The sequence below is a fragment of the Lepisma saccharinum genome, chromosome 13 (genome assembly GCF_977018435.1).
Source record: "Lepisma saccharinum chromosome 13, izLepSacc3.1, whole genome shotgun sequence".
Lineage (NCBI taxonomy): Eukaryota > Metazoa > Arthropoda > Insecta > Zygentoma > Lepismatidae > Lepisma > Lepisma saccharinum.
Window position 1 is genome coordinate 75,261,572 of NC_139241.1, and position 22,855 is coordinate 75,284,426.

The 22,855-nt window shown below is 38.7% G+C and overlaps 2 protein-coding genes across 3 annotated transcripts in view; both read right to left on the reverse strand.

Annotated features, from left to right (window-relative positions):
* The window catches only part of LOC145997050 (uncharacterized), a 32,979-nt gene extending 24,860 nt beyond the window's left edge, over positions 1-8,119 (reverse strand). For both annotated transcript variants that reach the window (XM_083133672.1, XM_083133673.1), the window contains exons 1-2: positions 7,884-8,119; positions 114-236 (exon numbers count right to left, since the gene is read on the reverse strand). In XM_083133672.1, the coding sequence (XP_082989798.1) occupies positions 114-236; positions 7,884-8,001 (241 nt within the window). In that variant the 5' untranslated portion in view covers positions 8,002-8,119. The remainder of the gene's footprint in view (positions 1-113; positions 237-7,883) is intronic.
* Positions 8,120-18,184: 10,065 nt separating this feature from the next.
* The window catches only part of LOC145997429 (uncharacterized), a 31,247-nt gene continuing 26,576 nt past the window's right edge, over positions 18,185-22,855 (reverse strand). Inside the window, exons 11-12 of the mRNA XM_083134457.1 lie at positions 21,731-21,908; positions 18,185-18,467 (exon numbers count right to left, since the gene is read on the reverse strand). Coding sequence (XP_082990583.1) covers positions 18,319-18,467; positions 21,731-21,908 — 327 coding nt within the window. The 3' untranslated portion in view covers positions 18,185-18,318. The remainder of the gene's footprint in view (positions 18,468-21,730; positions 21,909-22,855) is intronic.

Sequence of the window (22,855 nt, forward strand, 5' to 3'; positions counted from 1 at the left end):
CAAACAACATTTCATGAATGATGGCAATGGGTGGCCAAAATCAATAGGCAAATAATCTTTAAGCACATGTTTAATCTATTGAACAGATAACCACATTTTTACAGAACCATTACCTTCTGGACATGGGCGTTTCCCCGGCAGCCTAACAAAGGTGCCACCAATGAAGTTTGTACTAGGAGCATCCGCTTCAGATTCGCCATCTTCTGTGTTCAATGAATTTGCATTATCTTGCGTTCCTGTATGTAAAAATATTATACAATTAAATTACAGAGAAAGTATGTGGCACCTCACAATACAGGTCATTATTATTACCTAAGCAAAGTAAAGTGCTCCCCTGTGCTTTGCAGCATGCCATGCAGACGTATAGAGGGTGTGGAGTTAGGGTCCCACATTTTACTGATAACAGCCGAAGGTAGGGGTGATGTGATCAGCACCATGCCCCTGGCTGCCTTTACCCTGCAGAGTTTCCTCCAGGTACCAACTTTATACGGCGTTGGATGGGCATCAGAGCTGCTTGAACAGGTGGAAAAAATTCCAGCTCTCACCCGCCAGGGATCTAACTGGGTCTCTTGCATGGTAGTCAGGCACCCTAATGACTGAGCTACCGAGGCTCATCATCTTTATCTACGAGTGTCACTAATCTACAAGACTCGGACATACACAGAACTATATGCATCCAACTTCCATAAGGTGCCAAACAATATATTAATGTAGTGTTACTCTACACATACAAGATCTCCAAACAAAAAAATCAGTCACCCCTTATAGAAATTAATTAATAGCAGGTGGCACTGAATCTGGCCTGGATAACCATATTAATCTTCCTTGGCAGGGCTCTACGAGGTTGTGGAAGTATGCAACAGGAAGCCCTGAAGTTCCAACACAGAATGTGGATGACTATACATGAGTTTGACATGCTGTTCCAAACAGCCCTATAAATTCTCTAAAGGATACAAATCTCTGGAATTAATGAGCAATTGAAGATGACATAGTCATGGATGTCTGGAAGTGGGGGCCACACCCCCTGGAAAATGAATATCCACCTGAAAATTATAATTTCATTTCAGTCTCTATAAATACATTGAAGGAACATGATAATTTCACTGAAACGGTGTTTTTTAGGGGGAGGTATCACGATTATGGTGGAAAATTAGCTTCCTTTGCCCCTCCTGGAAAAAATTACCTTGCTTGCCCCTCCCTGGAAAAAATCCTGCGGATGTCCATGGACATAGGATTGCGGTATGTTCATCATGCCACACAGTCACAGAGCAAGCCTTGTCACTCTGGAAGAGAGAAGCACCCTGTTGGAGATAATGGCTTAAGAACGATTCTTGGCCATTCTGAACGCCACGGAAACCATGCTGGTTCAAGAACTCAGGTTCTTGTACAAGGGGGACCAGCAGTAGCGTAGCATCCTGGTACGCCCATACGCCCGGCGTTCCCTGATTTAAAATTTTAAAAATGCGTAAATGCTGTAAATATGAAGTAAAACGTGACTAATTATATACATGTTTGAACATTGTGGCATTATAAAAGATAATTTTTCGATCCGTCTCAACGCTCCACTAACAGCTCTCGTTGTAGGATTTCTTTAATGTGTCTGCTTGCCGGACGCCGGCTAGGTTTGGCATACAGGACCATGCCTGCCTGGAGGCAGAGAGAAGGAGGGAAAGCTTGTGGCTTGGATCTCTACAGCAAGGGTGAAATGCTCTCTCCATACGCTGGCGTACGGGGCACCTGATTGGTTCTAGGGGCCATGTGACCTTTCCTGCCTTCCGATGCAGACGACAGAAGTAGAATTCCTACCCGGTTTTTCGCGCTTGTGCCCATAGACAAATCTCGTGCCTCTGCTCGTGATGTGATGCTACAATACGCAATATTGACTAACGTATCTTTAATGAGCATTGTATTGTGTAATTTATCGCAAGAACAGTGAAGTGCATTAAAAACTAAAAGAGCAAAACAGTTTTTGTCAAACAAGTTGATAAAGTCCTCGAAGTAGAAGTTCAGCCTGTGGCTGCTCTACCACCTAACCTGCAAAACTATTTATTTAAAAAATATATTTTTTCGTTAGTATCTTACTGCCTAATATTGTACCAGTGGAAATGTTTAGCATTCGTTTCAAAACTCTTAACATCGTATGATCTCTTGACAAAATTATTTTAAAATGTTTATCAGCATTCTCAAGATGCAATAAACAGTGGTCTGAAACTCTGAATTGCTAATCGGCATTGTTACATCAGTAGAGTGTACAATTGTTGGATCATCCACCCACCTTCGTGTCAGAGTGTTTTGCACAGCACGCTAAGATGCCAGAGGTTTACGGTTTGAATCGTGGCCTATGCATGTTTGTTCTTTGTGAGTGTCTCTTCATCAAAATCATCACTCATATTCATATTTGCGATTAGCCAAAAGTGGTGGAAAGCGAAGTAAAATAAACCAAATCAATCAATAGTTGTATCATCCACAACAATGAAGTCTACTGTTGTTCTAGAGGCGCTTGTGATTACTTGCGTCATGCCGAAAGGTTTCCTTGATTATAAAATACTGTTTTGCTACACATGTGTTACGTGTGGAGCAAAATACTCCGAATGGTGTACGGTGTTTCTGACTTGAGCAATCTAATTAAAAATGGTATAAAACACCAGTGCTCCAAGCATTTGTTGCACACTGAGGCATCTTATTTTCTACATAAAACAAGCATGGATCATGTTTTATCGAAACCCGGCTGACTTCATGTAATAAACACAATGAGATTGTGATTTTAAATAGACAATACATATGTCGGCTAATTCCATAAGTAAACTCTTAAGCAAAAAAAAAGGCCTACCCTTCCTTCAGACTTGGCGTTTCCATCTGAAATGTTCATGCTATGCCACTGGGGACCGGTACAAAAAACACCACCAGAGCATCACAAAATCTTCTGCAACTTAAGAACACTGGCAACTCAGACTGAATGAAAAGCTTCATTGGGTCTACTGTGCACTTGCCGACTCGCACATTTGGAATATAAAGAAAAAACCAAGATTCATTGAATCATATTACATATATCCAGTCTTTCAGAGGGAAGTTGAGGTTCCACCTGGCCCATATAAAGCATCCTGTATTATGAACTCCTATTAGCTGGGGCCTCTTCAGTGGTACTCTACTTCAGATGTCCTTCACATACAGAAAAAATAGATTATCATGCGACAGACCCGGGTTCAATCCCCAATGGGGGAGAACCAGGATCTTTTCCACCTGTTCAAGCGACTCTGGTGCCCACCCAGCATCATATAAAGTGGGTACCTGGAGGAAACTATGGGGGGGTAAAGGTGGCCAGGGGGTGGTGCTGATCACATCACCCCCACCTTCGGCCATGATCAAGAAAGTGCGGGACCCTAAACTCTACACCCCCTATATGCCTTCATGGCGTGGTGCGAAGCACAGGGGAGCAATTTTTTTTTTTATATATATATATTCTCAAGGTTTGTATCTATATTTCTTGACTACGGTTTTCTTTTGTATAACCAGTATAATTTGGTTAGAAGTATTAGTGTCAATGGCGTAAGGAGTGTTTGGTTTGATGCTGAAAGTAAATTTACATTTTTGTCTGGCTAGGTGTGTTAGGTTTGGTGACATTTACTCTTGCATTTTTTTCTTTTACCATTTTGAGTGTGCATACAATCAGTTTTCACAAATAAAAAACTGAGAAATAGTCTGGTATAGGTGGTTTCTTACTTATGCAGACCATAATTTAGGATCAAGTATTTATTACATGTGATTCCCACACCACGAAACAAATTTTAGTGTATAGAACATTTTAAAAAAATTATGCAATTCTCAAAGGGGTACAGTCGGTCAAGGACCCTCTGAAAATAAAATTTGGCAACCACATCCACTAAATATATGCTTACAGGCCAAAACCAAGTGTTAGGTAATAATCAAAATCCAATTATTGATAACAACTCGTTTGAACCAGTCTCCAAATTCAAGTACTTCAACTGAGTTTCTGTAGACTTTTGAAAGGTCGTGGAAGTGTTTTCTATCCTCATTCAATTTATTAGGCCGGTAAAACATGTATTTTTTTACATTAATGTTTCTGCAATGCACAAAAGCTCTTGCCTCCATTACCTTCGATTTGATTGATTGATTGATTTAGTTTATTTTACTTCGCGTTTTGTGCCTCTTGGCTAATTTGCGAAGATGGGGATGAGTGATAAAATGATGAAATTAATGAATGGACATTCACAAACAACCAAGCCCGACCAGGATTCGAACCCGGGACCCTTGGCGTCGCAGCGCGATGTGCTAACCACTCGGCCACAGGGTCGGGCACCATTACCTTCGACTACGTGAAACAAATGTTCCATGCGTTCAATGACGTAAACCCCGGTCAGTGTTTCCAACGATGCTATTGTTTTCCCAGAACATGAAAATTTTAACTATGTTTGCCTAACGTAACAGAACCTTGCCGTGAATGGTTTGTGGGGCTATTTATGAATGGTTTGTGGGGCTATAAGTAACGCAAGTTCGAAAGTCGAAAAGTATATGCATAATTGAACTTAAAACTGCATTTATCCGAAAAAATAATTAATAAATCCTAGCACAATTTACTCGTAGAAGCATTTGGCATAATTTCAGAGCTTAAGCAGCATTTTTTATTATCCTCTATCCACACGACAGGGAGAGGGGACAAAATCGAAATTCCTGCAAAATCAATAGTCAATGCTATTTTCGTAGAGGGACTGCACCTACAAAATGCAATGGATAGTACAAGCAATATGTGTGACTGTAATTGAATGCATTTTTCAAACCTTCCTCGGTTTACCATAATTTCTTCCTACACTCCAAAAATGCCATCTCGAGGAAATGTGTTATTATGAAGTAAAGTAAGCTTGTTACCTTACCGTTAAGTAGAACAGCCTGAAGGCTTCGTACAAGTGAATATAACACCCAACACAACATTCCACAATAGCAGTTATAATTTTAGGCTGCAACTATTTTTACCAGGGGGTGAGAATAGCATGCAGGGCTATTTTCACCAGGTGCTGAGAATAGGACATGTGGCTAGTTTCACCAGCAAAATAATTACTTGAATCTCACCATAACATTCTCATTTATCTTATTTTATTATATTGATTGACAGTGTTGCTGAACTTACTGCTAGCAAGTTATTTTAAACTAAAAATGGGTTCAACTACTATTGTCACCACGTAGTGAGAATAGCAGAAAGTGCTGAAAATCAAGTGTTGGGAAGTGTCTACAGAAATAATTTTGGTAACATTATTGTAGAGGGAAACAGATTCCTTCAAATTTCCAGTAGAAAGTACTTACAGAAATCATTTTCTTTAGCGTTGTGGAAGTTCCTGAATGTAGATTTGATCCATTTTAATGTCAATGCGTGTTGTTTTCTGCAAAAATCGCTGTCCGACATGCTGTTTCTGCTCCCGCCAATTGCTTTCTGCACGAGAGTGCAATGTTCCGTGTGTTAAGATGATGCAACCCCGTAGCCAGTGTTTCAGCCTCGCCGTGTTTTCACTAGAACATGACGTGTCGAGTATTTTTTTTTTTTTTTAACTATGCTTGCCTAACCTAACTTAACCTAACCTTACCTTACGGAAAATGGTTTTAGGGCTAACGTCAATGATTTTTGGGCTAACATCAATGGTTTGTGAGGCTAACGTCAATGGTTTGTGACGTATTAGCATAATTTCAAATCCGGGCACGAAAGTAGATATTTTCCGGTGAACGAGGTTGCAACACTGCATAAATCGACAAAACACACTCAGAATGTCCCCTAAACGAGTATGCTATCACGGCCATAATGTGTTACAGATTCGAAACAACAAGTAACAGTAAGTACTCGTAAATGTAAGAAATAGACATTGATATGCATTATTTCACTTTAGGAAATGTTCCACATTCGAAAATAACACGTTAGCAATGTAAACAAGTCCGAAATATATGATTCGTAGGTGTTTACCTCATACGATAATAGTACCATAATTTTAATGTTATAGCCCTAAACCTGATCTGCGTAACATTTAGGAACGTAATACCGCTTCATATGTGACGTGACATATTAGCAACACCAGTCCATATTGGAATACATTGCGTTATTTTTCAAACTCCATGGCATGTAGAAAAAAAGTACTAGTCTCCTGCACGAAAAGAAATGCACACCGATGTAAGTTTCATGCACATGAAAAACTAAATCCACACATCTGTGTAGCAGGCCAGGCTGTAGATCATGTGTGGTTTAAAATCTGGTGAAAATAGCTCACCACCTGGTGTGAATAGTCACTTCGATAATATTATGTTGTTAGGTTAGGGACTGATAGTTATTTTCGACGTGTTCTTTTGCTATTTGAATGTGTATACAAACAGTGGTAACAGTTCCGTGTATCGGAAACACATGGAAATCGGATATTTTGTGTTTCGCATGGTTCGTACTTACCAATTGTGTATTGTGGAACATAGTACAAGGTGCCATTATGCTTTTTACACGAAAACAAAAACAATTTATTCTCTTTCTGAGTGCTTTTTTTTATTCCTTTCTTCGCTTCCGGAACACACAATATGGCTGGCACATTTTGACTCACGTTGTGGGTATGCAGTGTTTCAACCTTCTTCACCTAAAAATTTCTACCATCGTGTTCGTCACCGGTGGAAATTATACATTATGCACGGGTAGCTGATGGATAGCCCCACGAACCATTTACAGATAGCCCCACAAACCATTCACAGATAGCTCCACGAACCATTTCCATGGCATGAGTTTACAATACCGGACCACTCTATTACTATAAAATTTCGCCTACTTACTAGTTTCGGTAAATGTCCGTTATATCGGAGACACTTTTCTTTAAATTTACAGGAGAAACTACTTACGGAAATGAGTTTCTGTTGCATTTATCAAACTTCGTGGAGGTATTTTGTCACTATTGAATGCTGCACAACATAAAATAAGCACTTTTGATGTAATAAAGTAGCCTTTTGTGCGAAGCGACAACATTATGCCGTTGTTTCCATTATGAACCTGCAGATGGCGCAAGTGTCGAAAGTCACGCGGTCTCGCAAGAGGAAGACGTATTTCCAAAAGTGCCTTTTTTACCAGAATTTTTTTATTTTTATTTTTTTAACCATGCTTACCTAACCTAACCCAACCTAACCTTGCCGGAAATGGTTCGTGGGGCTAACGTGAATGGGTTTTGGGGCTATCGTGAATTGCAACACTGCTTGCCCACTCCAAATCGACAAAACACAAGCATGATGTGTGATGATCCACAGCTGTGCGCGAAATATTTCCGCCACGGAAGAAAGGTCCCAAAGAATTACTTGTAATGTGAAAAATCGAAGTTATTTTCGTGTGAAAGGCATAATGGCACCTTGAAATAGGTTCCGCAACACACAATTGGTAAGTACGAACCATTTGAAACTGAAAATATGCGTTAGAAATGTGTCTCCGATATAACAGACATTTACCCTAATTTCGGTGTCCTGATGACGTATCTGTAGTTCTCATTTGGCGGTCACTTGTTAAAATTGTACATTTACGTGTAGAACTTGTAAAATAACCTTGCGATTTACCACGGTGATTGTCCATACACAGCAATTCGGAACCATATTTCTTTTGCAATTCGTTAATGGTCTTCCTTTATGCACAACAATCTTGGCGACATCAGACGAGGAATGCCTACGAGGTTAGGTTCCATTAGCATAAATACAAGGAAAAATTAAACCAAAAATTCAATCTGCTTTTTTTCAAATTTCCAGACGTGACCCCCGGTTTTTTACAACAGATTCGTCATTTGGAGGCCAAAATTAGTTAGTATACCAAAAATTAACAAAATTGGTGACTTTCTCTATATTGTAAATTCGCTCCTTATCGTACATATTACCTTTTAACTTGTTTCCGGATTCCTTTGCCCGAAGGTATTTACGTTGCTTCTTTGCTCGATTTTTCAACTTTTTTAACAGGCGTTGATCGTCAATGGCCATGGTCAATACAGAAATCATCCACACACAGAGCCGCAGAAAATACTATGAATCGTAGTAAAATCTGTAATAAAAACACATGTCATCGACACACGTGAGAGTTTGGTTTGGTCGGTCAGTTGTCAACAAAAGACTGTCGACTTTGGTCAGCGTTCCTGTTTCTAGTATCACTTCCGGTTCCGGTAGATTATTGTTCAATTACCATTAGTAATCTAAATAAAGCACTGTTTTTTGCCCTCTTACATTGTGTATCCTTTTTATATTTCGAACTGACATTTTCGTGTGTATCCATATTGGAGCCAAGTGACTGGAGGACATAATTCTCAGAAAAAGGAAAGGAATAATGTAGGAAATGGAATTGGTAACAGTATGGTGGAAGCGGCCCCGGCGCCCACCCAGCGTCGAATAACATGGGTACCTGGGGGAAACCCTGGGGGGTAAAGGCGGTCAGGGGCGTGATGCTGATCACATCACCCCCACTCACGACCGGATGAAGAAAGTGTGGGGCGTTACCCCCACACCCCGTATACGCCTTCATGGCGTGGTGCTATGCACAGGGGAACACTTTACCTTTACCTTTTTATGGTATAGTGAAAACAATTTCACTCGTTTATTTCCTAATTATTTACATTTGTATTTACCTGTTATGCATAGCGGAACATTTTTGAACGTGGGATTTTGCTTTTTTCACTGTAAAAATCGTAATTATTTACATTGCAAGTATTCATTGTTCGTTGCTAATTCGCTTTCGTTACACATAATATGGCGGGCAAATCTTGACTCACGTTGTCTATCGTCAGCTGATATGCAGTGTTTCCAAACTTATTAACCGAAAAATGCCGCACGAACTATTCACAGAAGGTTTTTAAGCGATAATTGATCCACAAACCATTCACGGAAGGTTAGGTTAGGCAAACAGAAAATTAAATTGAGAAAAAAAAACTGCTTACACGTCATCTTGTAAAACTACCGCGTGATTGCTACACTAACACTTATTAACTGAAAAATTCCACACAAACTATTCACAGAGGGTTTTTAAGCGAAAATTATTCCACAAACCATTCACGGAAGGTTAGGTCAGGCAAACAGAAAATTAAATTGAAAAAAAAAACAAAAGAACGCTCACACGTCATCTTGTAAAACTACCGCGTGGTTGGGCTAGAGTCTAGTTTACGTCCTTGTTGTCCACTCCTTCTTACCTGTTTACGTCTTTCTTGCGCACTCCTTCTTGCCCGTTTAGAAAACCGTGTTAGCAGACAGCCGGCGTTCCGGCATCCGTAGAGTAAGTAAGTTTTTCTTTTTACACTTTCTGTCACTAACCATTCACGGGAGCGAGGTATGCCTACGAGGTTAGGTTAGGTTCCATTAGCACTCATTTCACCCCTAAATATGTGCTTCATCATCGAAAAATGTCCTCAGTACGTTCAATCACGCATATCCGGACAAATCGGTTTTTCTCGATTTTCTCCTCCAGGAAATTCTTCCTCGCCTTGGGATTTACTTTGTTGAATTCCTTATAAAATAACCTTTCCAACGATATATGACACGTATTCCTTAGGAAAAGGACGTAAACTAGACTCTTACCCGTGGTTGCTACACTAACACTTATTAACCGAAAAATGCCACACGAACTATTCACAGAGGGTTTTTATGCGAAAATTGATCCACAAACCATTCACGGAAGGTTAGGTTAGGCAAACAGAAAATTAAATTTAAAAAAAAAATAGGCTCACACGTCATCTTGTAAAACTGCCGCATGGTTGCTACACTAACAGGGGGTTACATAATCAAACGCACGGAACATTTGATTCCCGTAGTCGATGGTAATGGTGGCAAGAGCTATCGTGCATCGGAGATACATTAATGTCAAAAAATACATGATTTACCGACCAAATAAGTTGAACGAAGGGAGAAAACACTTCCACGAGCTTCCAAAATCTACAGAAACTCAGTTCCGTAAGTAGTTTCTCCTGTAAATTTGAAGAAATGTGTTTTCACTATACCATACTGTTACCATGGAATTTTCAAGCAAAGTTATCTTTGTGTTTCGTTGCGAGAGCTACAAGCATCCAACAATAAATGTTGGACATTGGGGTATTGACGCATTTATGATTTTGGTGTCTTGTAATATGTACTTTTGCTAAGTGTGCTGGCGAGCGTACGTGTCTAGTTCTTAATCTATTAGTAAAAATTATGACCACTCCACTAACTATCCATATGAATGAACGGTACTAATTTACTATCCTTCGGACACATTTATTTATTTTTACAGAAGAAACTACTTACCGTAATAAGTTCCTGTAGCATTGGCATACTTGTCTATCAGTGCATTACCTTATTAATGTGATGTGCCTTGACATATGCAAAATGCATGCGCGTGCACTCCGGTACAGCAAGGTCAGCAGTGGTTGCACACATCATAACTGTTACAAATTAATTCTTTAACTTTTCGTTTCTCATCATTTCTTCCGGGTTGCCTCAACAGAATATCAAGCTGCAAGGGTAAAACTTCGATAGCGTCCCAACACCTCTCACTCATTTATTTCGTCATTTTTAACATTCGTACTTATCTATTCTGCATTGCAAAAGATTCTTCATGGTGCTATTTGCTTTTTTCACGAAAAAAGTTCATTTTTTGACAAAGAGTAATTATTAAACCATTGACGTTAGCCCCAAAAACCATCCACGGGTAGCCCCCCCCCCCAAACCATCCACGGGTAGCCCCCTAAACCATTGACTTTAGCCCCAAAATCCATTATTGACGATAGTCCCACGAACCATCACGTGGACGAGGTATGTCTACGAGGTTAGGTTCCATTAGCACTCATTTCGTTCAATTTACCATATACGGACAACATCGTTTTTTCTCGATGAAAGAAAATACCAACAAGAACTTCTAAATGCTACAGAAACTCATTTCAGAAACTAGTTTCTTGTGTAGGACACTATCGAAGTTTTAGCCCTGCAAGCCTCCAAGGTCCGTTCTTTTCCCTCGTGTGGCATGTTGACAAAACATCTCCATAGTATCACCCTGGAATTTTAAAGAAGTCATAAAACAATCAGAACAGTTTCTCTTTTTGGAACCATCCGTATAATGAGTCTATCACAATGTCTTCATACTGTGCATGATTGCCCTGATCTAAAAGGTGTAGGCTAGAGTGGCCATAGAGGGAGATGTAGGTTGTACAGGGTGCTTCACAATTTTTTCTGGGATTTCGGAAGTCTGCCTCACACACGTGGATGAAAGCATGTCAGTGGAGAGTAAATTTCAAAGTTTTTAACCCACCTTACAAATGTTCGATATGTCCTACCTTGGTCACTCGACGGACATAAAACAAACAGGTAGGTCAGGGCCATCGCCCAGACTGTGGACCTATGAGCAAGATTACAGAATTGATGTCTGTAGAATTACCAAGGGAAGACATATCGAACATTTGTAATGTGGATTAAAACTTGGAAAAAGCTCCCAGTAGGTGAGTTGGCCTCTGAGCAAACGACTTCCGATATCCTGGAGGGAATTATGAAACACCCTCCATATTGGGGGTGAGTAAAAGGTGAAGGTCTGTTTGCAGGCGTAGTGGGTCTATAACATTTTCAAGCACCTGCTGTCTTAGTTTAAAAGAGTGGAGATGATTCTCCCTAGTTTGAAATATTGTTTTCACCTCTATATTTTCCATGTAAACAGTGCTTGGTGTTAAAATATAGCTAGGTACATATCCCATCCCAGGTAATATTTTCCACTTCAGACGCTGATGTAAACACTTCAGTTTGGGCTGGAGTGCATTAATCCTGGTCAGACTGTTAATGCTTTGCGTTGGAGGATATCAAATTTTTTGTAGCCATTTTGGGGATACGGTACTCCGCCATAACTGAATGATGAATAGTCAATCAAGACATAAAAGCAGTTTCTATAAAAGAGTACCGTATTTCACCGGATAATCATCACAGATTTTATGCTAATTTGTTTTTGCAAAAGAGTGGGGTGGACCATTATGTGAAACTTTCATTCTTTTAAAAAAATATGTATATAGCTATATGATAACATTTTAATATAGTTCAAATCTGTGCACATAATTTCTTCGTGACAGTTTAGTGAACATTTTTTCGTCTGAAAAAAGTTAACACATTAGTTTCTATATTATTGATTTGTACATTACAGTCAAAATATTACAGAAGAAACTTTACCAGCGTTGTCAAGTACAGAATTACAAAATTTAATCTTCTGTAACTGAAGATTCTGCTCCACTATCATTGCTCTTATGTCACAACGATTACATGATAGATCGTTATAAACCAATTTTTTGACTGAAAATACAGTGCAACGATTATGTGGTGAAATACGGTAACGTAGGTTGTAGGTGGGCTACCCCATCTTGTGGTTACCAATCTACGAAGGATGTTTAAAATAGATTTTCCTTTATTTATTCAATTCATTGGAGGATCCAATTATTTTTACAATCAAAATGTATGCCTAGATAAGTGGGAGTTTTGAAAAGTTTTGCCTCCTATGCAATAACTCTGGCAACAGTGCTCAGACACATGCAAAATTGGTGTGGGAATAATTGCTGAATCACTGACTGTTGCAACATCTAGCAGTGTTCGCCTGCAACATCATACATGTGTACAATAGTGAGTAAAATAGCAATGTACACGGATGTGTGGTTGAAACAATATGCTGTTATTGAATTCCTCGCAGCAGAGAGTGCGCCCGTTGACATTCATCGACGAATGAGTGCATCTATGGTCATGCCTGTGTGGATGTGAGTACTGTCAGGAGATGGACACGGAATATAAAAGGCGACAATGCAGCCACAATGAGCCTGCATTATCAGGTCCCCAGTGGACAACTCATAACAGCATGCATGGATGAACTGATTCGTGCCAATCAGTGTCAAAATGAAAGACATTGTCGCAATGGTTGGGATTTTGCTTAAGTGAGTGCATCACATTATTCATGATCTGCTTGGCTATAGGAAACTGTGTACACGATTACTGCTTAAGCGTGGCAAGGATACAGTTCTTCAATATGACCATGCTCAACGACACACGAGTTGCCAAACACAGGATGCATTGCAGTGTCTCAAATTTCACGAGATTTTACCCCACCCACCTACAGCCCAGATCTTGCACCATGTGACTTTTTCAGAGGCTGAAAGAGCACCTGAAGGACACTGCGAAGGTGCAAGCAGATGTGCGTTGCTGGTACTGGGAGATGATGCCTGATTTCTTTGCCGACGGGATGTAACAACTTGTATGACATTGGCATTAGTATCTGGACAATGATGGTGACGTGGAAAAGTAGTGACACCCTGGTAGAGGACATTACAAGCTTTAAGAAGACATATAGTTCATGGAAGTATCTTACATATTACTGACGTTATTGCGTAGGAGGCAAAACTTTTCAAAATGCCTTCGTATTTTCATGTATTTACTACCTAGATGTGAAAAATGTGTACAGTATCGTTGGGAAACATATTTTGACTGCTAGTGTTAAAATCATGGTGTGGGATTTGATGGGGTTGAAGTTTAATCCTACTTGATAGAATCGGTCATTTCTAGTAGGGCTTGTTTTGCTTCCAAGTTTGTTCTACAAAAACGGAAACAGTCTTCCAAGTTGTTCATGGGTGTATTGACTGTGTGTATATATTAAATAGTACAAAACATGGCTGCATATAGGGTGAAACTAAATAGGTTTGCAATTATACATTTTGTAAGAGACAAAGCCTGGTCTGTCGTGTATGTATGAGAAATAGACTGAATAGAATATTATAATTATGTTGTGTTAAAATAACTAGTTACTGTGTATACACAGACAATGATGTGTGAAAACACATTCATTTTGCTTCTAGTTCATGTTGGATACGTACTGTGATGCACTGATATAACATGTTGAACCAATAGAAAATTTTATTGGTAATTCAATGAGCAAATACAGTTCAAATATATTTTCTACCCCATTGTCCTGTTCCTTCAAATGGACAAAATATTATTTCACTTTTACCTTCTAGGTGCTACCATCTTTTATCTCCCATTGTCTGGGTTCCAAAAAAATATCGATAAAGAGACACCAGATCAGGCCTTTTACAACACCGCCACACCCACACCATCTCCTCCACATCCAACAGAAACCAGCACAGAACCTAGACAATGGACAGGCACATCAAACTTTGCACCAAGTTCTTCAAAAAAATATACCACAAAAAGAAAAAATGCACTCGACGTCCCTTCAACTCAAAGAATGGGAACCACACCACATCCGAACAACACAAAGCAGAAAACACACACCAGCATCACCCGATGAGAGAAAAGTGCAACTACCACCGCTTGGGAACAAAGAAGTGATGCACTACCATCCCCATTCTAGACACCATGCCCTTAGTGAATGAAGCCAGTGAGCCTTCGAAATTAATGGGAAAAACTATCCAATTCTGCAACGTGAAACTTCACATACCAAACACACTTAGTATTCACAACTATAAGAGGCAAAGTCTACCCATTTGACGACACCACTGCTGCTGAATGTATCTTACGCAGGATGGCCACTCTAGAACCATGATAACATCAAGTATAATTCCCACTTTTCAAGGCGATCTTTCCAAAAATTGAAGGGTACCAGCATTTGTTTTCTCTATTTCAACCTTACATATTATCGGCTCTCACCACCCACACACACAGATATCTTAATAATATAAAGGGTTTGTATGTTTCCAAAGTATCCAAAAATTCCAATTCAATTAAACGGCATATATATTTAATATAATTAATTGAAGGTGCAGAGTTTTCACTTGCAATTTCGCATACTGACTTGAAATACATCTGTAAAAACAAGTCTCAAACGTTTTGGGACCTACCAATCTACGAAAAATTGTTAAGTGTGTGTTTCAAACTCAAATTTCCCAATTCAACTTAAAGTTACCTTATCTTGCAATAATCTTAAGTCTGTCAGTTAGTGTTTGGCAAAGCACACTAACTTAAACTGTGAAAACGTTCCTCAGGGCATTTCTAAATATGTATAAATTCAATGGGATTTGTATTAATAAAAGTTATTTGGTCTAGGAATTAATTCGTGCGGTTGTTACGCACACATTGAAGCTGTAGTTCAAACACAAAATACATAAATACCTTAAGAAAAATATTGTCCATCGCGAGCCACCACTTTCGCCCATCTGTCAGCCAAGTTACGGATTCCATGGCGAAAGAAACCCTCATCCTTTGAAGCTATCCAGTCAGAGACCCATTTTTCGATATCTTCTGAAGAAGTGAACCGCTGTCCAAGCAAATCGTTATTCATGCAATCGAACAAGTAGTAGTCCGAAGGAACAATGTCTGGTGAATACGGCGGGTGGGGTAAAACTTCCCATCCGACATTTTCTAATAGGTTTTTACCGGTTTTGCGACATGTGGGCGAGCGTTATCATGTTGAAAAATAAGTTTATCATGTCTGTTCTCCCAGTCTGGTCGTTTCCTGGCCAGAGCTTGCTTCAAACACATTAATTGTCGTCGATAACGTTCTCCATTAATAGTTTCACCCGGTTGCAGCAGCTCATAGTACACCACACCTTTTATATCCCACCATATGCACAGCATAACCTTTGCACAGTGAATATCTCGTTTCGGTTGTGATGGACCTGGTTCACCTGGCTTCACCCAGGCCTTTTTTCGTTTCGGGTTCTCGTAATGGATCCACTTCTCATTGCCAGTAGCAATGCGATGCAAAAACCCCTTTCTTTTCTGTCTTTGAAGCAGCAATTCGCAAATGGTTTTTCGTCTTTCAACGTCTCTGTCTTTCAATTCATGTGGAACCCAATGTGACATCTTTTGAATCATTCCCATGGCTTTGAGGTGTTTGGAAACTGTTGTTTGATCAACGCCTAATGCTTCTGCAAGTTCTTCCTGCGTTTGACACGAATCCTGATCGAGCAATGCTCTCAATTCTTGGTCTTCAAATTTTTTTTGGCTGTCCAGGTCGCTCTTGGTCTTCGAGGCAGAAATCACCACTTCTAAACCGTGCAAACCACTTCTGACACGTTCGCTCAGCTAGCGCATGGTCACCATACACTTCCACCAAAATACGATGACTTTCGGTAGCACTTTTCTGCATGTTAACCTTTTGCTGCCCAAGCGTCTCGATCGAGATACCCAAAAGTAACTCTCACGGGACCAAGCGTCTCGATCGAGACGCTGTGTCAAGGTCCTAGTTTTTACGTTATAACTTTTCTATTTTTGGCTAGAATTTCGATTTTATTTTTTTATATTGTTCCTAACACATGTATTTAACAGAAATGGTTTTTTTCATTCTTTTTTGTCTTCATGAAAATGGAGGGGGAAAGGCGGGAAAAGGGACTTCTCTTTTTAAGGTGCGAGGACATTTTTTGGGTGAAGTGACAATTTTTTAAAATAATTTTTGGGGGTTTTCTCCCTTCGCCCTCCATATATACACCAAATTTGCATAAATTTTGCATGTTGTGCATTTTGACATTTTTTCGGGGCGGGGGAGGGCAGGGGGAAACACATTTTTTTAAAGAAAAGTATTTGAGGGGATTTCCCCCCTTTCCCCCTCCATATGTACGCCGAATGTGCATGAATTATATATCGTCTGAATCTGTGATTCATTCTGCGTATAACGGTATATCTTTCATATCTCTAGGGCATTTAGTTTCTGAGCTATAGTCATTTCAAGGTACCGCTGCATTTTGAAGCTTGAATCAGTGGCGTCCCGACCATTCCTTTTGGGGGTACAACTCAAGTGACATTGGTCATACGACAATGATGCAAATATTTTTCTGTTTCTTACATGCCAGCGATAATTTCTATGTGCATTTTGAACTTTTCATATCCTTTTTTTGGGGGGCTGGGGGCGAAACCCCATTTTTTTAAAAAAAAAGTATTTTCAGGGGATTTCCCCCCTTTCCCCCTCCATATATACGCCGAATGTCCATAAATTATATATCCTTTAAATCTGTGATTCATTCTGCGTACAACGGTATATCTTTCATATCTCTAGGGCATTTAGTTTCTGAGCTATAGTTATTTCAAGGTACCGCTGCATTTTGTAGCTTGAATCAGTGGTGTCCTGACCATTCCTTTTGGGGATACAACTCAAGTTACATTGGTCATACGACAATGATGCAAATATTTTTCTGTTTCTTACATGCCAGCGATAATTTCTATGTGCATTTTGAACTTTTCATATCCTTTTTTCGGGGGTCGAACCCCCATTTTTTTAAAAAAAAGTATTTTCAGGGGATTTCCCCCTTTCCCCCCTCCATATATACGCCAAATGTGCATCAATTATATATCACCTAAATCTGTGATTCATTCTGCGTACAACGGTATATCTTTCATATCTCTAGAGCATTTAGTTTCTGAGCTATAGTCATTTCAAGGTACCGCTGCATTTTGAAGCTTGAATCAGTGGCGTGCCGACCATTCCTTTTGGGGGTACAACTCAAGTTACATTGGTCATATGATGATAATGCAAATATTTTTGTGTTCCTTACATGTCAGCGATCATTTCCATGTGCATGTCGACACTGTCATGTACTTTTTTCTTGAGGGGACGGTGGGGGAACCAATTTTTTTTCTTTCTGAAATTTTGGAATTTTGAGAGTTAGCCCCCTCCCCCCACCCCATATATGCCGAATATTCAAAAATTTCATATAGTCTGAATCTCTGGTTCATTCCGCGTACAACGGTATATCACTCATCTCTCTAGGGCAATTAGCTTCCGATCTACACTCATTTAATTGAAACTGCATTTTGCTCAAAATCGGCTTGGGCAACCGAGGCTTACTTCTGAAAAAGGGCTTGGGCAGCAAAAGGTTAAAGTAATGAAGCAGAACACCCCACAAAAACAGTTTATCTGGCACGAACTGCGCCATGTTCAGTTGACTACAAAATGTTGTTGTTGACGTGTCAATCAACTGCCCTATACTACGAACGATGCATGCTGACAGGAGTTTTCAACGCATGTGTGGATACACGGAACTGTGGGACGATACGCTTGTTTCGCCATCTCTTGTCCAGGCGCACAAATTAATTCCTAGACCAAATACAATTTTTCACATCTAATGAGAAAAATTCACGCATAATTCTAAGAGCCAATAATTCACGCATAATTCCTGGAATTCTTGGTGAGTAGCCACCTTGTTACAGTAATGCAAAGAACAAGTGTGGGAAGGGTTCACAAAACAAAACACAATCATAATGTTTCAACTTAATGCTTTCATTTGATGCATCCGTTCCATTGGTACTTCACTACACAATTACACAATTTTGTATAATGGACAGTGGAGTCCAATTGACATGAAAGATAACAAACAACATTCAAATTTGATTTCAACATCTCTGTGCCTTCAATCTCTTCTTCAATGGTTCTCTATTCTGCATCTTCTTAAATTGCTGGTATAGTGAGTGCTCCTTCTGCGATGTCTTGTCATTGCACCCTCTGCTTTGGCAAGGTCTGGAACCTTTGCTGCTGTGCACATCTGATCCATGTTAAGGAAAACCTAGTTTACAGGCAAAGATGTCCACGTAAAATATTTACAACTTTAATAATGCCACCACATGTTAAGTAAACATGTCAAAAATTCTAACAAACGTGTACCAAGGGGTTGAATTAAAGATCTTCCTTCTTATGCTCTTGAACCATTCTGATTTCTTTACGAACAAGGGCATTGTCAGAACTTTTTGTAGGGTGGGGCAATTGATGAATCTTAATTAGTAGAACTAATAAATAATCATTTTGATTTCTCTTGTATGTATGCATTGCTTTCATTGTAGAATTATTTCTCTTGTAGTCACAACGAAACTGTTTTTATGCTTGTAACAACCATAGACTACAGGAGAAATTATTGTAACAACCGTAGACTACAGGAGAAATTATTGTAACAACCGTAGACTACAGGAGAAATTATTGTAACAACCGTAGACTACAGGAGAAATTATTGTAACAACCGTAGACTACAGGAGAAATTATAATATTTTTGGTTATTATGATTATTATGCAATATAAACTAACAAAACCAATTTCAGATTTATTATTATTACTTAGGGATGGGACCGATTAATCGGTACTCTATTGGTATCGGCCGATATAGGCATATCGGTGTATAATTACCGATTATTTTACTGATCCGATATATCAATAAATATCTGATAATTTAGTGCAAAATTCTGCCATTTTGTTGTAATTTTTATAGATAATCTCCATGCCCTAATTTCTAAAAAGTAAATGTCTAAATATGCAATTTCTTTTTCACCGCAGACACCTTGAAACACACATTTATTAAGGAGGTTAATGAACCTTTCATGTACTTCAAGGACCATTTCTAATTTTATATCGGATCGATAGAATATCGGTTATCGGTATCGGTAAATTTTATATCATTACTTTATCGGTATCAGCCAAAATTTCATATCGGCCCATCCTACTACAATACCTTTTCTATTCTTGAGGAGAGGCTTCTTCTAGACTCACCAGTTGGGTGAGTATCTGCACAACTGTTATATATTATTTACTCATGTATAATGTGCATTTTTTTTTCAAAATTTTTGCTCCTAAAAACAGTGATGCGTATTATACACAGAATAATTCAGGCAGCCAACATGAAACAGTACTGGGTCATTCCATGATTTTTTGACACTAGCATTGATTTTTCATGTTAGAGTATATATCGTTGTAAAGCTTAAATTATGCAGTTTCTGAATATGAAAACACTATTTCATTCAAAATGGCTACAGTAATGTGCAATGAGATTGAAATAAGCTCATCACAAAGTGAAGGAACGTTCTGATTTTCATTGTACTTTGGATGAAAGAAAAAATAAGGAAAAAGAAAATAATAATTAAAATGTATTACTGGCCAAGTAATATGACATACGTGGAGTGTGTAAATGCCTTAATGGAAAAAATCTTGTGCTGCTAACTGCTAGTTTGAGGGCCCTGAATGTGCCTCATAAATGTTACGTTAGCCATGAAAAATATGTACATTTTGAAGTTTTTTTTAGAAAAGGTGGAGGAAATTAGCAAAAGCATGTATAAAAAATTTAAAGGCTGTGTCGCAATTTTTTTTTTTTACTTTCACAATTACTTTGTAATGTAATGTTCTGGGACACCAAGAAAAGCAGTGCTGTTTTGGCAAAAATTCGAGCATGCACCTCCTGTCACATGGGGATACATATAAGCCGTATTTGTTCGGCGAGAAATAATAGAAAATAATTGTTCAGTATTGCAAATCAATAAGGTAATTTTGATCTTGCTTTCTACTATTACAGAATAAATAAGGTGGTGAAAGAGTGAAATCTTTGGGTTGCTAAACACAGTGGAGCTGGCATGGGTTGGTGGCTTATTGTTCACACAAGAGGATATTCTCCTCTTGGTCCACATAGCAACAGGTGACTCATTGAATAGGTATGATGTCATTCACTCTTGACTGGCATAGCAACAGCTTTACAACCTACAACTAAGAAAGTCATTTGTTGAACCTGGATTGTACTGTGCCTTATATACGAGATATAATTGTTTGTCACTTTTCCCCATCAAAAACCAGGGTGCGCATTATACACGTATACATACGGTATTTCTTTTATTCTGTTACTGTACTGAAATGCATAGTTATTACAGTGGAACCCCAGTTTTATATTTTCCCGCATTATACATTCAATTTTCATGGTCCCAATGAACAAAATGCTATAAAATTTTCATGGATTTTACATTTTCCCACATTTGAAGTTCTTTCAACATGGTCCCCTAAAAATGTAAAATTGAAGTTCTACAGTATATTTTGTGATCTTTTACAAGCCTTGTTAAAGAAAATGGTTTACAAGTTAGGGGGAATTTTACTCATGAAGTTGATGTTGTGCGACTTCTCAAATTTATGGAATTTTGAAATTTGTGAAACAATTTATTCTTTGGTTTAAATGGTAGAATATGACAAATTTACCTGGATCCTGAATGTTACACTCAACGTTTTTCGATCGAACACAGTGTTTACTTTGTTCTAATGTTGGCTAATTGGATTTTATTTCTGTTACCTTTTTTTTACAACTAGAAATGAACAATTTCAATTTCCAGGGGGAGAGGACGGGGTCGACAGAAAGCATGATGAAGACAAAACGTATGAAATTGTTAACATGTTCTCTGCCGCGTCAGTCATAATGACCTAAACATGTGGCTTGCACTTTGTTTTCCTAGTGTGCCGTCGGTCACGAGTAACATAACAATGCTGCATATAAGGCATGCCCGACAAGGCATGGGTAGTCAAGTGCACATAAAAGTATTTTGGCTGCCCTATTTTTTACAGTGAAAAAAGCAAAATTTGAGAAATAAAGTCCAATAACCACTTTGGCACAGGAGGAAGGAATTTGTGAAATCACCCTGGCAGGGAACGTATTAAAAACAAGGGGTTGGGGAGTAGGGATGAACCAGTATGAAACTTTTGGCCGGTACTCACATAAAATTCCATATGGTTCATTGTCCTCCTTAATAAGTGAACCAACTAAGGAAAAAAGATATAGAATTATCAACGGTATGCATATTTCAATTATATTAACAATGCTGAGAATTCATTGCTACGAGAAGATTTGAAATACTTATTCATCGAAAAGAGTGAGGTGGAGTTAACATTCTTCGTCTTTGCCAATGCCTTTAGTTGATGGTCAGAAAATGACCCGGTAACGTGTTGGGATTAGTACAGAAGTACTCTCAGAAAAGTATAAATATATTGCAACATTTTCCAAATAAAGGATACTTATTTCAACTAATGGAGGCACTTCCAGTCCAAATGTCCTTGCCACTTTTGCCAAATCCAGTTTTTCAACATTGAATACATCCTTCCAGGGATGAGAAGCATATGCAAGGATATATGACCTGTATGCATCCCTAGCAGACATGTGAATGGAATAGTTCTTTCTTACGACTTTTTCCACCTGAAATGAAGAGATCAGAAAATTAATATACCCTCAGAACAATATATTAAGAACATGTATGAAAGATATTGTATAATGAATTAACATCTAAACAAAAAGGCTATTCCACTTGAGTATTTTTTTGCAAGGAATTGGAGTGTACACTGACAGTTCTACCCAGATTTGACTGTACTATTTTTCTCATGATCCTCTACACTAGCAATTTATTTACTAAAATTCCCATCACTTTCACTGCATTACACACACACACACACTGCTTAAATCTTTTGTTAATTATGTCCAGGCCCAGATTTGGAATGGATTTAAGAGCAGTGACGTTCCTCACTGAGATTTCAATCTACGAAAGTGTATAGATGATTTTAGGTGCTGCGGAGGCAAATTTAGCTTCAAATTAGGCATTTGTGAACACTTTTTGGGTGCATGTCACAAAAGCTTTAATGTTTATTTGCGGTGCATAAATCTTGTACTATGTATTTAATTTATTTCCTTTTTATTAGGCATTAAATTTACAAAATTTGCTTTACCTTGAGTCTTCACCGTTAACTGAAAGTATAACTTGCAAATGTGGGTCAGCAAAAACAATTGTATAGTGCATTAATGTTATGACATCAAATTTCCCTGTTTCTTGCGCATTTTTGGATTTTTCTCCATTTTCCATTTCCTAGTGCTATTTAAACTCTACTTGCAGGGTGATTGAAAATTCTCTTGACATCTTCCTTATATCACTAATGAGTCGTTTTCAGGATGGGATAAAAATACACTGTTGTTTTCCAGCAAGATGCTGCACCACCTCATTTCGCCAGAATTGTTCAGGACTACCTCGCTGACATCTTCCCCGATAGGTGGATCGGCCGTGGCTCACCAAGTCTTTGGGCAGCTCAGTCTCCAGACCTGATTCCCCTAGACTTTTTTGTCTGCAATTTCATTAAGTCTAGTGTGCACCAAGT